This window comes from Mustelus asterias, chromosome 14 (genome assembly GCF_964213995.1).
Source record: "Mustelus asterias chromosome 14, sMusAst1.hap1.1, whole genome shotgun sequence".
Lineage (NCBI taxonomy): Eukaryota > Metazoa > Chordata > Chondrichthyes > Carcharhiniformes > Triakidae > Mustelus > Mustelus asterias.
Genome location: NC_135814.1, coordinates 5197802 through 5212630, shown reverse-complemented (window position 1 = coordinate 5212630; position 14829 = coordinate 5197802). Strand labels below are relative to the sequence as shown.

Below are 14829 nucleotides of genomic sequence, written 5' to 3'. Positions count from 1 at the left end.
TTTCCAATTTAACAAAATTCACCGATAAAGAATCATCTGTGGCTGTGCTTTGAGTAAAGAGTGGGGCAGTGAGACTAATCGGATAGGATTTCAATCAAAGAACCCAGGGCGGCCTGATGGGCTCAATGGACGTCACGTCGGCAAGCTTTACAGCAGCTTCTGCAAAACGTGAAGCTGGGGGTGCAAAGATCAGTATAGCCCTTGGGGGAGAGGGACATGCCAGCACAGTGCTCCAGCACTTCACTCTGGCGGTGCCAAACAGGCAGTGCCAGGGTGTCAGCACCACGGGTGAGCCCTGGGGTCATGCAAAGTCTTGGGGTCATGAAAGGCGCTATTTCAATTCAGGATTTTACTTCCTGTTATGTATTAAACCATCCGATTGCCTGGTATCTCCGAATGATCCCATGAATCTTGGCAGCAGCAACTGCTGGAACCCTTGATGAGTTCCTTTCCTGTGATATTCTATCTTTTCGACAGATGGATCTGGGCCACAGGATGATGAAGATTGGAAAGGAAACAAGGGATGTTTTTGGCATCGAAAGAACGATTCATTCAGTGGAAAACGGTCCCATGAGCTGGCAGTGCAACTTCCTGCCGGATGGGTGAGTGCTGGAAAAGCACGCTGTGTTTTATTATTTGATTTGATTTGCCAGTTTGTGTGTTCGAGGCCCATTGTAGCACCAATAGAGAACCTCAGCACAATATTCAATGTTCAATATTAAGTTGATTGCTTCCTCATGTCTGAGTACTTATCTGGGGGACCCCTGACACTCCATACGAAAACCAGCTGGGCCCAGTTGGTGGCACTCTTTGCCCTGGCTCAGTAGGTTGTGTGGCTTGGACGTGGGCTGGGCAAGAAGTGCTGGCCTTACCAGTGATGCCCATCACCCCATGAAATTAACTTTTTAAAAGGTAGCTGGCGATGACCCATTTCCCACCGCCAGTGAGTCAACAATAACTTGCACTTATCCACAGAGGGAACCGTCCCAAAAATTGTCAAGAGTGTCAGTTTCAGACTAAAAACTAATTCTCCATCTTTAAAGGGCATCTCGATCTGCGTTAAAAATTAATTAGCCCCCTCCCCTTAGAGGCATCAGGGCACCACCCACCTTCACAGGCAACACTCCCTCCCCCCTCCACACACATACGCACACATACATTGGGCACGCCATCTCCATCACACATAAGGGGAACCCTGGCACTGCCAGTTTGGCATGGCCGGGGTGCCAGGGGACAGTGCCGGGGCCTGGGCATGTCCCTCACCAGCTGGTGATACCTCATTGTATGCCCCCAGTGTGGTCATCACGACGTTTTTCATTTTTAAAGCCCATAGTGATTTGCGCCAGCGTGACATCATGCCAGTTGGGTGGGAAGATATATTGAGGGTGGATGGAGTGGCATTAAGCCCATTAATTATATTTTAATCCATGCTAATATGTGCTAATCGGGCTCGCGCCCTTCCGGGACATGAACCTGTTTGTGTCATCGGACGAGGGCAAGGAAGATCCCAAAACTGGAATTTCAAGGATTGGTTATCCAGAGGCCCAGGCTAATGCCTGTGGGACACTGGTTCATAACCCACTGGTGGAATATAAAATACAATTCATAAATCGGGAATTAAAAGCTAATTTCATTAATGATGACCATGAAACCATCTTCAGTCACTTTTCTACGAAAACTGTTGCAAAGTCTGTAAGAATTGAAACTGGAGGGACCACCCAGCATTGGCCTGGGCACCGGAAATGACAATGACAAACCCACTGCTGTCAACCCGGAAAAGCTCTCCTTACTGGGAGCCTGGGTAAAAATTGGGGGAGCTGTCCCACAGGCTAGTCAGGCAACAGCCTGACATTGTCATACTCTCTGAATCCTATCTTACAGGCAATGTATCAAACACCACCTGGGTATGACCTTACAGTAAGAAGTTTCACAACACCAGGTTAAAGTCCAACAGGTTTATTCGGTAGCAAATACCATAAGCTTTCGGAGCGCTGCCCCTTCGTCAGATGGAGTGAAAATCTGTTCTCCAACAGGGCACAGAGACACAACATCAAGTTACAGAATACTAATTAGAATGCAAATCTCTACAGCCAGCCAGGTCTTAAAGGTACAGATAATGTGGGTGGAGCGAACATTAAACACAGGTTAAAGAGATGTGTATTGTCTCCAGACAGAACAGCTAGTAAGATTCTGCAAGATCAGGAGGCAAGCTGTGGGGGTTACTGACAATGTGACATAAATCCAACATCCCGGTTTAGGCCGTCCTCATGTGTGCGGAACTTGGCTATCAGTTTCTGCTCAGCGACTCTGCGCTGTCGTGTGTCGTGAAGGCCGCCTTGGAGAACGCTTACCTTGGAGAACGCTTACGCTTATGTCGAGGCCATCTTGAAACCCATTGTACAAAGAACCCCCAGCTTTTGTCGCGACACTACGGACTTCCTACAGAAACTCAACACACATGGAGCAGTTGAACCAGGAGCACTCCTCGTCACAATGGATGTCTCGGCACTCTACACCAGCATCCCCCACGAGGATGGCATTGCTGCAACGGCCTCAGTACTCAATGCCGTCAACTGCCAGTTTCCAGATGCAATTTTACAACTCATCCGCTTCATCCTGGACCACAATATCTTCACCTTCAACAACCAGTTCTTCATCCAGACACACGGAACAGCCATGGGGACAAAATTCGCACCTCAATATGCCAACATCTTCATGCACAGGTTCGAACAAGACTTCTTCACCGCACAGGACCTTCAACCGATGCTATACACTAGATACATCGATGACAGTTTCTTCCTTTGGAGTCATGGTGAGCAATCACTGAAACAACTCTATGATGACATCAACAAGTTCCATCCCACCATCAGACTCACCATGGACTACTCTCCGGAATCGGTTGCATTCTTGGACACACGCATCTCCATTAAGGACGGTCACCTCAGCACCTCACTGTACCGCAAACCCACGGATAACCTCATGATGCTCCACTTCTCCAGCTTCCACCCTAAACACGTAAAAGAAGCCATCCCCTACGGATAAGCCCTCCGTATACACAGGATCTGCTCGGATGAGGAGGATCGCAACAGACACCTCCAGACGCTGAAAGATGCCCTCATAAGAACAGGATATGGCACTCGACTCATCGATCAACAGTTCCGACGCGCCACAGCGAAAAACCGCACCGACCTCCTCAGAAGACAAACACGGGACACGGTGGACAGAGTACCCTTGGTCGTCCAGTACTTCCCTGGAGCGGAGAAGCTACGGCATCTCCTCCGGTGCCTTCAACATGTCATTGATGAAGACGAACATCTCGCCAAGGCCATCCCCACACCCCCACTTCTTGCCTTCAAACAACCACGCAACCTCAAACAGATCATTGTCCGCAGCAAACTACCCAGCCTTCAGGAGAACAGTGACCATGACACCACACAACCCTGCCACAGCAACCTCTGCAAGACGTGCCAGATCATCGACACAGATGCCATCATCTCACATGAGAACACCATCTACCAGGTACACAGTACATACTCTTGCAACTCGGCCAACGTTGTCTACCTGATACGCTGCAGGAAAGGATGTCCCGAGGCATGGTACATTGGGGAAACCATGCAGATGCTATGACTCTTCCTGTGGGGGAGCACTTCAGCAGTCACGGGCATTCAGCCTTGGATCTTCAGGTAAGCGTTCTCCAAGGCGGCCTTCATGACACACGACAGCGCAGAGTCGCAGGCATTAGCCTGGGCCTCTGGATAACCAATCCTTGAATGTCTGCAATATGGGAAAAGTGTAGGGAAGTAAGCTTAATTGGAAAACTCTTATCAATGAGACAGTATAGATGGACTAAAGGCCTCTGTCCATGCAGCATAATTCTAGGATAAAGAAATCAAGTTATATGTGTAATTCTGGCCTCCTGCACATCTCCAATTTCCATCGCGCCAGCATTGCCAGCTGTGCTTTCATCTGCCCAAGCCTTAAGTTTTAGGCTTCTTTCCCTAAACCCCTCCTCTTCTTTGCCTGTGTAAAGCCATTATTTAATCCCCTCTTCTTTAGCCTGTTCTAATATCTCCTTATGTGGCTCGGTGTCAATAAAGCTCATACGAAGCATCTTGTGACTTTGTTTTTAACCATGTTGCTGTTTCTGTTAGTTTGTCATTGTCTCTGTTCATTCGTCACTGATGTCACTGTGCAATTCTATTCCTCTTGTAGGCATTTAGCAAGCAGAGTGCAAGTGGGCTCCCCAGTTACAATGGTGCTGACCCAGATACCTCACATGAAACAAATAGGTATGGTAATTTGTATAGCTACACTTGTTAGGAAAACAAAGGTAGTTTTAAGGGATTTATATTTGTATTTGTAAACATTAGAAATAAGGTGTAATAACCCTTACAGGTCCATGGGGAATTACTGATTGATCGCCTTGTGGGACTTGTTCATATGAGTTCCCTTGGTAACAGGCAGTGGCCTGCCCAGATGGAACTCAGTACCTGGGCCTTTTGCATGGCAGGCCCAGGACTGGGCCTGCTAAACTGTAGTCCCAGGAAGGGACTAGTGTGTGTACACCATGATAGTGGTCTTACGTTGCATTCTGTAATAAACTGTTCCTTTCCAGTTGGGCTTCCTGAGTTATCACATAAGGTATAGTTTAAAGTGGGTTTAATTTAATGTTTCTCTGGAAGGAGGGGGTATAACCTATAGTTAGATTTATGCTGGACAAAGGTGTTTATATGTGTGGGGGTTGGTTTCAATTCCAACTGTGATTCTATTGTGCTTAGAGATGGTTATGGCATGAAGACAAAATATAAGGCGGAAGCATCTGGGCATTGCTTAGCAACTTGGGACCATTTAATGTAGGAAGACTTTTTGTTTTTAGTTCAGTTGAATTTATTTACAGTTGAAGATCGGTCACCAGGTAGTGAGCATCTCTCAACTCTGCCAGTAGAAAGACTGGACAGAACCAGGGAGCAGCCAAGAGGCACACTACCAAAGAACCAGATGCAGCCCAGATAACCAGGGAATTGGTACATAAAGAATCTCTTAAGAATACTGAAGTTAAGGTATTGTTCAGGAGAATTCAAGGGGAGAAGCAGACAAAGTGTTGTGACATAAAGAGATGGTTGCAATAACTAGAATTAAAATAGGAAATCAGACTTCAGAGGTATGTCAAAGGTTGGATGCCATTTTAATAGAGTCTGAGAATTGAGAGGTAAATAAATTTCAGTTGGTAGAGCAGTCAAGGCAAAGGAATCGTGAAGGGAAAATTGTGAAACTTGGATATTGGATTCTTTGTTCTCAGTGAAGCTTTGTTTAAATGAGTAATTTGGAAAGTCTGGAGTGGATTTTGGAATGCCAACCACTATGGAAACATTATTTTAAAAGAAGATTTTAAAGTGTGATTTTGGGAGTGGAGTTTGGATACACTCATGTGACAATCATCTTGGTGGCGGGGGGATGCGGATTCTGAGGAGAAATCCACAGCTATTCACTTGGGTTCAAAATGGAGTGCGTGTATTAGACCACAGCCAATCTCTGTGCTTAAAGGGACTTTATGTTACTGAGACCACTGTAGCTAAAACTAATTAGCGGCCCTGTGACTCTGTTCCTTCACGTTTTCTAAAAAAAACTAAAAATTACCAGGGTTCCATTCTGGGATCTTCTTGTCCAGTTATAACATCACCTGGGATCGTAACACATTGTTGGAGGGAATAGTGTGATTTCTTCACACAGAGGGATGCTGAGATCAGTTGAAAGGATAGTGAAAGTGGATTCCAAATGAACTTTCAGAAAACAATTGCATTTGATGAGGACTAACTTGCAGGGCTATGGGGAAATAGCTGAGAAGTGGGACAAATTAGATAGCATCTTCAAAGAGCCAGCACATATATGAAGGGTCGAATGGACTCCTGTGCTGTAAGATTCCACTCTATAATCTGCTGTTTCACCTTGAAAACTTTACATTCTATACTGAGTACACCAACTTGAAGAAGAGTTACTTTCATATGGGGCTTCATTATCCACCTTTCCTGCTGTTCCCTAACAGTGATGTGGCTTGAGGGATGGTGCAAGAGGGAGGAATTCAAATTCCTGGGACATTGGAACCGGTTCTGGGGGAGGTGGGACCAGTACAACTCGGATGGTCTGCACCTGGGCAGGACTGGAACCAATGTCCTAGGGGGAGTGTTTGCTAGTGTTGTTGGGGAGGGTTTAAACTAATGTGGCAGGGGGATGGGAACCAATGCAGGAAATCAGAGGGAAGTAAAGTGGAGACAGAAACAAAAGGCAGTGAGGGGCGGCACGGTAGCACAGTGGTTAGCACTGCTGCTTCATAGCTCCAGGGACCTGGTTCGATTCCCGGCTTGGGTCACTGTCTGTGTGGAGTTTGCACATTCTCCTCGTGTCTGCGTGGGCTTCCTCCGGGTGCTCCGGTTTCCTCCCACAGTCCAAAGATGTGCGGGTTAGGTTGATTGGCCAGGTTAAAAATTGCCCCTTAGAGTCCTGAGATGCATAGGTTAGAGGGATTAGCGGGTAAATATGTGGGGGTAGGGCCTGGGTGGGATTGTGGTTGGTGCAGACTCGATGGGCCGAATGGCCTCCTTCTGCACTGTAGGGATTCTATGATGATTTCTATGAAAAGTGGAAGGCAGGGAAACCAAAGATAAAAATTAAAAGGGCCACAGCACAGAGTACAGAGAACTCAGTGAATGGATCCAATAAGGTTAAGAGAAATAAAACACAGGGAGAGTGTACGAAACATGACAGGACAGATGGCCTGAGGTGTGTTTGTTTTAACACAAAAAGCATGACAGGTAAGGCAGATGAACTTAAAGCTTGGATTACGACATAGAACTATGATGTTGTTGCAATTACAGAGACTTGGATGAAAGAAGAGCAGAACTGGCAGCTTAGCATTCCAGGATTTAGATGTTTCAGACGAGATAGAGAGGGTGACAAAAGAGGTGGAGGTGTTGTTTTAGTGATTAGGGAGAATGTCACAGCTAAACTTTGGTGGGATCATGAAGAAAGATTGAACAAACCTGGATTGATTTCATTGGAGTGTCGGAGGATGAGGGGGGACCTGATAGAGGTTTACAAGATTATGACAGGCTTGGATAGAGTGGACAGTCAGAATCTTTATCCCAGGGTCGAAGGGTTAATTACTCGGGGGCATAGGTTGAGAGTGAGAGGGGGAAAGTTAAAAGAGATGTAAGGGGCAGGTTTTTCACACAGAGGGTGGTGAATGCCTGGAACGCGCTGCCGGGGGAGGTGGTGGAAGCAGATTCTATAACAATGTTCAAGAGGCATCTGGATAGATACATGAATAGGCAGGGAATAGAGGGATATGGACCACGTAGAGGCAAGAAAATATTAGATTAGAGAGGCATTTGTGTTGGCATAGATTTGGAGGGCCGAAGGGCCTGTTCCTGTGCTGTACTGTTCTTTGTTCTTTGACAGAATCAGTCATTGCCATGTCCAGGCTCTGAAACACTCCCCAAATCCCTCTGCCATGTTACCTCTTCCCATTCGTTCAAAGGCTTAGCGCTTCAACAACTTATCTTCCTGCTCAATGCCCACTGTTCCCCTCATTAGATGCCATGTGATGCTTCATTAGATCGAATGAACTTGCATTTCTGTAGCGCCTTTCACCAAGCTCAGGACATTCCAAACGCTTCACAGCCAATGAAGTAATTTCTAAAATGTAATTCAGGAATCACGGCAGCCAATTGACACCCAGATTCTAGAGCAGCGCGGCGGGCCGGAAGATATAAGTGGAGGCCGTGTAGCGGGTTCCCCACTGGGCGCCATGGCCTCCGTTGCGTCTCCGGTTGCCAGAATTCCAGCGTCTTCAGTGCCATGCTGGAAATCGGAGCGAAGCATATTACATTTGAACTTTAATCTCATTAGCAGGCCTGGGACCTGGGCCCGCTAGCCTCTCTCTGCCCACCAGGAGTGTTTCACTCCAGCTGGGTTTACAATAGCTCCCCACTAACGGGGAGCTGGTGGCCTGGCCCCACTGGAGTGAAGGGGGGGTCATGGTCAGGTCCCCCCCGGCACTGCCCAAGAGGCAAAGTGGTAATGCCCAGGGGGCACCTTGGCACAGCCCACCAAGCATCAGGCAGTGACAAGGGGGCAGGGCCAGAGGAGGTAGGACCTGTTGGGGGGCCAATGGGGGTGAGATCGGTGGGGGTGGTGGTGTGTGGGGGGGGTCCCGCTGCCATAGGGATCATGAGCAGAGGGAGGGAAGGGCTGATCGGGGCTAGCCATCGGGATGGAGGCGGGGGGGGTATCGGCCTGCTGGGGGGAAACGGGGGTGGGGGGGTGGGGTCAGGAAATCGGGACTGCCGGGGTGGGTGGGGGTGGGGGATCGAGGCGGGCTGAGGGGCAGGAGAGGGTTGAGGCTGGCCCGGACACGTCTGGGAGGCCGGACCGGGGGGGGTGTGGGGGGGTGGGGGTATCGCACGGCCAGCAATCAGGAGGCCGATAGTGCGGGGCTACTGTGGTGTGCCGATCACGGCACTGACAGATTGGCGCGTGCGCCGTGGTCTGCTCAGCGCTCTGCTGCCGGCCTCTCCAGCAGAAATAGGGCCCACGCCCTGATTTTCACCGTGATTCATGCTGGGGCGCTCTGCGATGCAGAGTACGGGAGATTCATTTTGAAAATCCCGCTGAAAACAGCTGCGGCATTTACCCCCCTTTTTATACGAATTCGGCACTTAGAATTTTTTGGGGAAAATTCCGCCCAGAAAGTTCCAATAAACAGCAAACTGATGATAACTAGATAATCTGCTTTCAGTAACATTGATTGAGGGATAATTATTGACTAGGAACCCCACCCACCCCCCCCCCCCCCCCCCCCCTCCCCCATCCCATCCCTTGGGACATCTCCCTTGTTCTTTGGAATCGTGCCGTGGAATCTGCTCCATCCTCCTGAGAGGGCAGATTAGAAAGGAGCGATAGAAGAAGCCTTGGCATGATGCTGTACTGCATTGTTTAGGTGGTACACAGTGCAGCCACATCAGTGGAGGGATTGAATGTTTCCGTCTTAGAATCATACAGCACAGAAAGAGGCTCTTTGGTTCATTTTAAGGGGCTGATATACAAAGTGGTGGAAGATTTGGTGGGTGGAGTACAAGGCTCTAGTTAACTGTATCTGGAGTAACTGCGTTCAGTTCTGGCAGCCGCATCTCGGGAAGGATATACTGGTCTTGGACAGTGTACAACACAAATTCACCAAGATAATATCATAGGGCTAATAGGATTAAATTTGGCACAGTGGTTAGCACTGCTGCCTCACCGCGCCAGGGACCCGGGTTCCATTCCCGGCTTTGGTCACTGTCTGTGTGGAGTCTGCACATTCTCCCTGTGTCTGCGTGGGTTTCCTCCGGGTGCTCAGGTTTCCTCCCACATTCTGAAAGACGTGCTGGTTAGGGCGCATTGACCCGAACAGGCGCCGGAGTGTGATGACTAGTGGAATTGCACAGTAACTTCATTGCAGTGTTAATGTAAGCCTACTTGTGACACTAACAAATAAGCTTTAAAATTATGAGGGAAGTTTGCATGCTCATACTGTGTCGAGTATAGAAGGGGGTAACATACTCATGGGGCGGAATTTTCTGGTCCCGCCTGCCACGGGAATCGTAGTCGGTGGGACAGAAAATTCGGTAGACCATGAAAAGGTCCGTTGACCTCAGGCAGGAATTTCCGGTCTCGGGACGAGCGTGGTTGGAACATCCCACCCATATGGGTGTTTCAGATGATTCTTATGAGGGCTGCTTGGTAGAGACAGAAATGATTTCTGTTCCCTCTGATGCGGGAATCCACAACGACCTTAAACTCAGAGCTGTGCCATTCAAGGGTGATGTCAGGAAGCAATTCTTCACACAAAGAAACTCTCTCCCTCCCACAATGATCTGTCGATGCTGGGGCTCAAATTGAAATTTCAAAACTTCAGATGGATAGGTTTGTGTTAGGTACGGACATTATGGGATGCAGAAGCAAGGTGTATTCCCCTGTACCCTATAGGTACAGGGGAAAGGTTAGGGGGAAGTTTTTCACACAGAGGATGGTGGGCGAGTGGAATCGGCTGCCGTCAGTGGTGGTGGAGGCAAACTCAATAGGGTCTTTTAAGAGACTCCTGGATGAGTACATGGAGCTTAATAGGATGGAGGGTTATAGGTAGGCCTAGAAGGCAGGGATATGTTCGGCACAACTTGTGGGGCCGAAGGGCCTGTTTTGTGCTGTAGTTTTTCTATGTTTCTATGTTTCTATTCAGCCATGGACCGTCTCCCACTGCAGACAACATTCCCCAGCCTTACCCTTTCCCATTTCCATACCCACCTTATTAACCTCCAAGATAGTTTATCCTACTCCTTCTGATTGGCACAAGTATTCACTTCCTTCACTGGGGCCCATCGCTCATCGTGCCTTCAATTGGATTTACAGCAGAGTTGTAGATTATTATTGTTTTGAGGAATTTTCCTTTGTTTCTGAACATTTTCAGATGAAGAAGATCCCAAGCCGGTATTTGAGAAGAAGCCTCTGATTTGGGAAGACGACATGCAGTTGTATTTTAAATTTATCGACAGAACGGTACCATCTAATAACTACTTGGACCCGGGCCTGAATTCGAACTGGATATAAGATGCTGAAAATTTGTTCTTTGTATTTAAACCCCTGTCTATCCAGAAAAGTGAAACTAAAAAATGAGCCACAGGTGTGCAGTGTTGCAATACATTGAATTACAGCATTCTGCATTACTGCTCTGTGCATTGACTTGTTGGCATGTTATATTGTTGCTCAGTGCATCCTGCATTGGTGCTCAGTGCATTGAGTTGCAGAATATTGTATCCCTGCTCATTGCATTGGGTTACATAATGCTGCATTGCTGCTTAGAGCATGCTGCATTGCTTCTCAATGCATTCAGTTACAGCATGCTGCGATGCTGAGACCCAAAGCATACTGCTCACTATGACGGGCTTCAGAGCCTCTGTTGGGGGTTAGTCATTTCCTTTGCAAAAGGCTGGTGACCATCTACCCGTCTCCCCCGGCAACGCCGCACCCCCACTCGCCGTATTTGCACTTCCTTTTGGCCACTTAGCAAGACCCAATCTTACCTTCCCCATCGAGGCTGATGGTTGCTATGTCGAGTCATAAGAGGGACAGCAGAGAATCCTATTTGTAAAACTGGCTACAGTGCGAATTAGCACATCTTTCACCTCTGCAATCTTGTTTTAAATTTAACAATAACTTGCATTGCCATAGAAATTTTCATGCAGTCAAAATTCCCAAGGTGCTTTACAGCACTTACCAGATTTGACAACCAAGCCACGTAAGGAGATATTGGGGCAGGGTGAGGTAATTTTTAAGGAATGTCTTAAAAGTAGAGTCGAGAGAGTTAGAGAGGGAATTCCAGGGCTGATGGCATGGCTCCCAATGGAAGAGTCATGAAAATTGGGGATGGGCAAAAGGCCAGAATTGGAGAGACGCTGAGATCTTGGAGGTAGTTACAGACACGGGGAGAGGGCGAGTCCCCAGTGACATCTGAACACAAGAATGAATTTTAAAATGGAGATGTTGGGAGCGGGGAGGTGATCAGGTGCAGGAGCTGATGGGTGAGTATGACTGTACAAGTTCAATTCAGATTCATGGAATGAAAGACCGTGCCTGCTGACTGCAAGGGTCAGATGTGAAATGGGTTGTGACAGTATCATGTCAGTGCCGGGGATGGATGGGCCCTAACTACAAAGTTTCCCCCCTAACCACCAATCTCATTCAGTGGAGAATGTAGCATGTCACAGCCACAGGAGGGAATTGGGACTGAAACACATCGCAGGGATGCAGCAGGAGCTTTAGCCCATTAAATCTGACATTCCAATTCATATTATTTCTATAAGTTCATAAGATATAGGAGCAGAATTAGGCCATTCAGCCCATCGAGTCTGCCCCGCCATTCGATCATGGCTGATATGCTCCTCATCCCCATTTTCCTGCCTTCTCCCCATAGCCCTTCAACCCCATTCCCAATTAAAAATCTGTCTAACTCCTCCTTAAATTTACTCACTGTCCCAGCATCCACCGCACTTTGGGGGAGCGAATTCCACAGATTCACAACCTTTTGGGAGTAGTTTCTCCTCAACTCTGTTTTAAATTTGCTACCCGTTATCCTCAGACTTTGACCTCTCGTCCTAGAATGCCCCATAAGAGGAAGCATCCGCTCCACGTCTACTTTATCCAAAACTTTTATCATCTTGAATACCTCAATTTGATCTCCCCTCATTCTTCTAAATTCCAGAGAGTATCGGCCTAAACTGTTCAATCTCTCTTCATACGACAAACCCCTCATCTCTGGAATCAATCTAGTGAACCTCCTCTGAACTGCCTCCAATGCCACTACATCTTTCCTCAAATAAGGGGACCAAAACTGTGCACAATACTCCAGTTGCGGCCTCACCAATGCCTTGTATAGTTGCAGCAATACTTCCTTACCTTTATATTCTATTCCTTTCACTATAAATGTCAACATTCCATTCGCTTTCTTTATTATCTGCTGTACCTGCATGCTAGTTTTCTGTGACTCATGAACGAGGACACCCAGATCCCTCTGCACGGGAGCACCCCGAAGTTTCTCCCCATTTAGATAATAAGTCAGCTTCCCATTTTTGTGAACAAAATGCATGACTTCACACTTATCCACGTTAAACTCCATCTGCCACATTTTGGTCCACTCTCCTAACCTCTCTATTTCCATAACACGCTGGTCCAACCCCATCTGGGCTTCGGCTGTCATCTGAAGTAATTATATTCCGTTCACTGCACTGCAAGAAGAGTATATTGGCTTTGGAGAGGGTGCAGCACACATTCACTGGAGCGATCCCGTAGAGTGATCAAAGTGGATAGAGCAGAAGGACAGGCTGCATAGACCAAACTCATATTCCATTCACTGTGGAAGATCAAGCAATGATCCAATCAAGATATTTATGATTAGAGGAGTTATTAGAGTCAACAATCTCTGGTGGGGGGAGAACAAGGGGGCATAACGTTAAAACGAGAGCCAGGCATTCAGGGTGAAGTCAGGAAGCACTTCTTCACACCGAGAGGAGTGGAAATCTGGAATTCTCTCTCCATAAAGAAAGCTATTGAGTCTTGGGGTCATTTGAAAATTTTGAAAACTCAATTTGATAGATTTTTGTTCGGTAAGAGTTTTAAAGGATATGGAACCTAGCTGGTTAACAGAGTAAGGTTACAGATCAACCATGATTTAATTGAATCTCTGAACAGGTTTGGAGACTGATTAGCCTCCTCCTGTTGCTATGTTTCATCTCATATCTGACCGAGGAAGTCTTCAGTGTCGGCACTGAATCCCTGAACTTTGTTCTCTATCTTTCACCATCACAAAATTAAACATTGCACGGCAGTGCTGGCACAGAAACGTGGATACAGACTGGAAGACACTCCCATCTGTCCCGTCGGCCGAGAGGGCAGTACAGACGAGTTTGAGCAGAGCCCAGTTCTCAGTAGTCAAGGCAGCTGAAGCTCAACTCCAAATTGACAACCTGTAACCTCCGCTTGACTAACCAGAGTGATGGAAATTGGTGAACAGAGTGATACTGCTTTGAGATTAGCACGCTTGCCTGTGCTGTCCCCTTCAACTACTTCCATGACTGAGGGAACGCTGCACTTCCAGAGACGCTATACCTTTTGGATGAGATTTCAGCCCCAGCTCATCCAGATTCGAAACATTGCCCCTATTCTCTCTCCACAGACGCTGTCAGATCTGCTGAGATTTTCCAGCATTTTCTGTTTTTGTTTCAGATTCCAGCATCTGCAGTATTTTGCTTTTATTTCTGCCCCTCTCAGGTGGTTGCGAAAGATGCCGTTGGCATTATTCAAAGAAGAGCAAGCGCGATCTCCTGGTGTCGATGTCAACACCCAATACCACCTGAAAGGGATTGTCTGATCATTGACATTGACTATAGTTCAATGGCTGTAAAACACGCTGTGACATCCCAAGAGATATGTGTACCTTTCTACCACTTAGCGGGACAGTGCACAAAGAGCCAATGTGCTACTTGCCACGTCTCATAGTGATGTTGGTTGAATGATAAATATTGGCTCCCTAGGACACCAGTGAGAACTCTCCTGCTCTTCTCGAAATAGTGCCGCAGGATGTTTAACATCTCAAAAGAAAGATGCCACCTCTGCCAGTGCAGCATTCCCTCAATAGTGCGCAAAAAGTGTCAGCCTGAATTTTGTGCTCAGGTCGCTGTGGCGCAAACCTCAAACCCATGACCTTCTGACACAAGAGGGGAAAGTGTTAACTCAGAATCGAGGGTCCCTCGGAGCTTGTTGAGCAATTCCCAGTGTGGAATTGGGACTACCAAGGTGTCCCATAGTGCATCATCCAGGGCACGTCCACTGAGGCTAACATTTAAACTTCAACCTGTCCTATTGGATTGACTGGAGACAGAGTTAACCGGATAGGCTCAGTGATCTTGTCCAGTTCTTGCCTTTGTCATGTCACCACATTTTTGATAACTTGTAATGGCAATGGGCTGAAAAGGTTGGTTAACAAAGTCTCTTGTCTTTCAGGAGGCGCTTAAGGCAGACTACAACAGTTACCTCCGACACCACCCAGAGCTAAGGTCCTTAATGGCCGACTTCCTGGAATTCCTTCTGCTTCGCAAACCAAATGATGTTGTCACCTTTGCTGCAGAATATTTTGCCCCTTTCTCCAGGTTCCACACAGAGCAATCCCCCTTCCTGACCTCAAACAGGTCCAGTCCCTTCAAAGAACAAGAAGATTTAGATTAAAAGTTTTGTGAATATTCT

The 14829-nt window shown here is 47.4% G+C and overlaps 1 protein-coding gene across 1 annotated transcript in view; it reads left to right on the top strand.

The window, feature by feature from the left end:
- catip (ciliogenesis associated TTC17 interacting protein) overlaps positions 1-14829 on the top strand; it is a 30838-nt gene extending 16009 nt beyond the window's left edge. Inside the window, exons 7-10 of the mRNA XM_078229288.1 lie at positions 478-602; positions 4213-4289; positions 10502-10590; positions 14590-14829. Coding sequence (XP_078085414.1) covers positions 478-602; positions 4213-4289; positions 10502-10590; positions 14590-14811 — 513 coding nt within the window. The 3' untranslated portion in view covers positions 14812-14829. The remainder of the gene's footprint in view (positions 1-477; positions 603-4212; positions 4290-10501; positions 10591-14589) is intronic.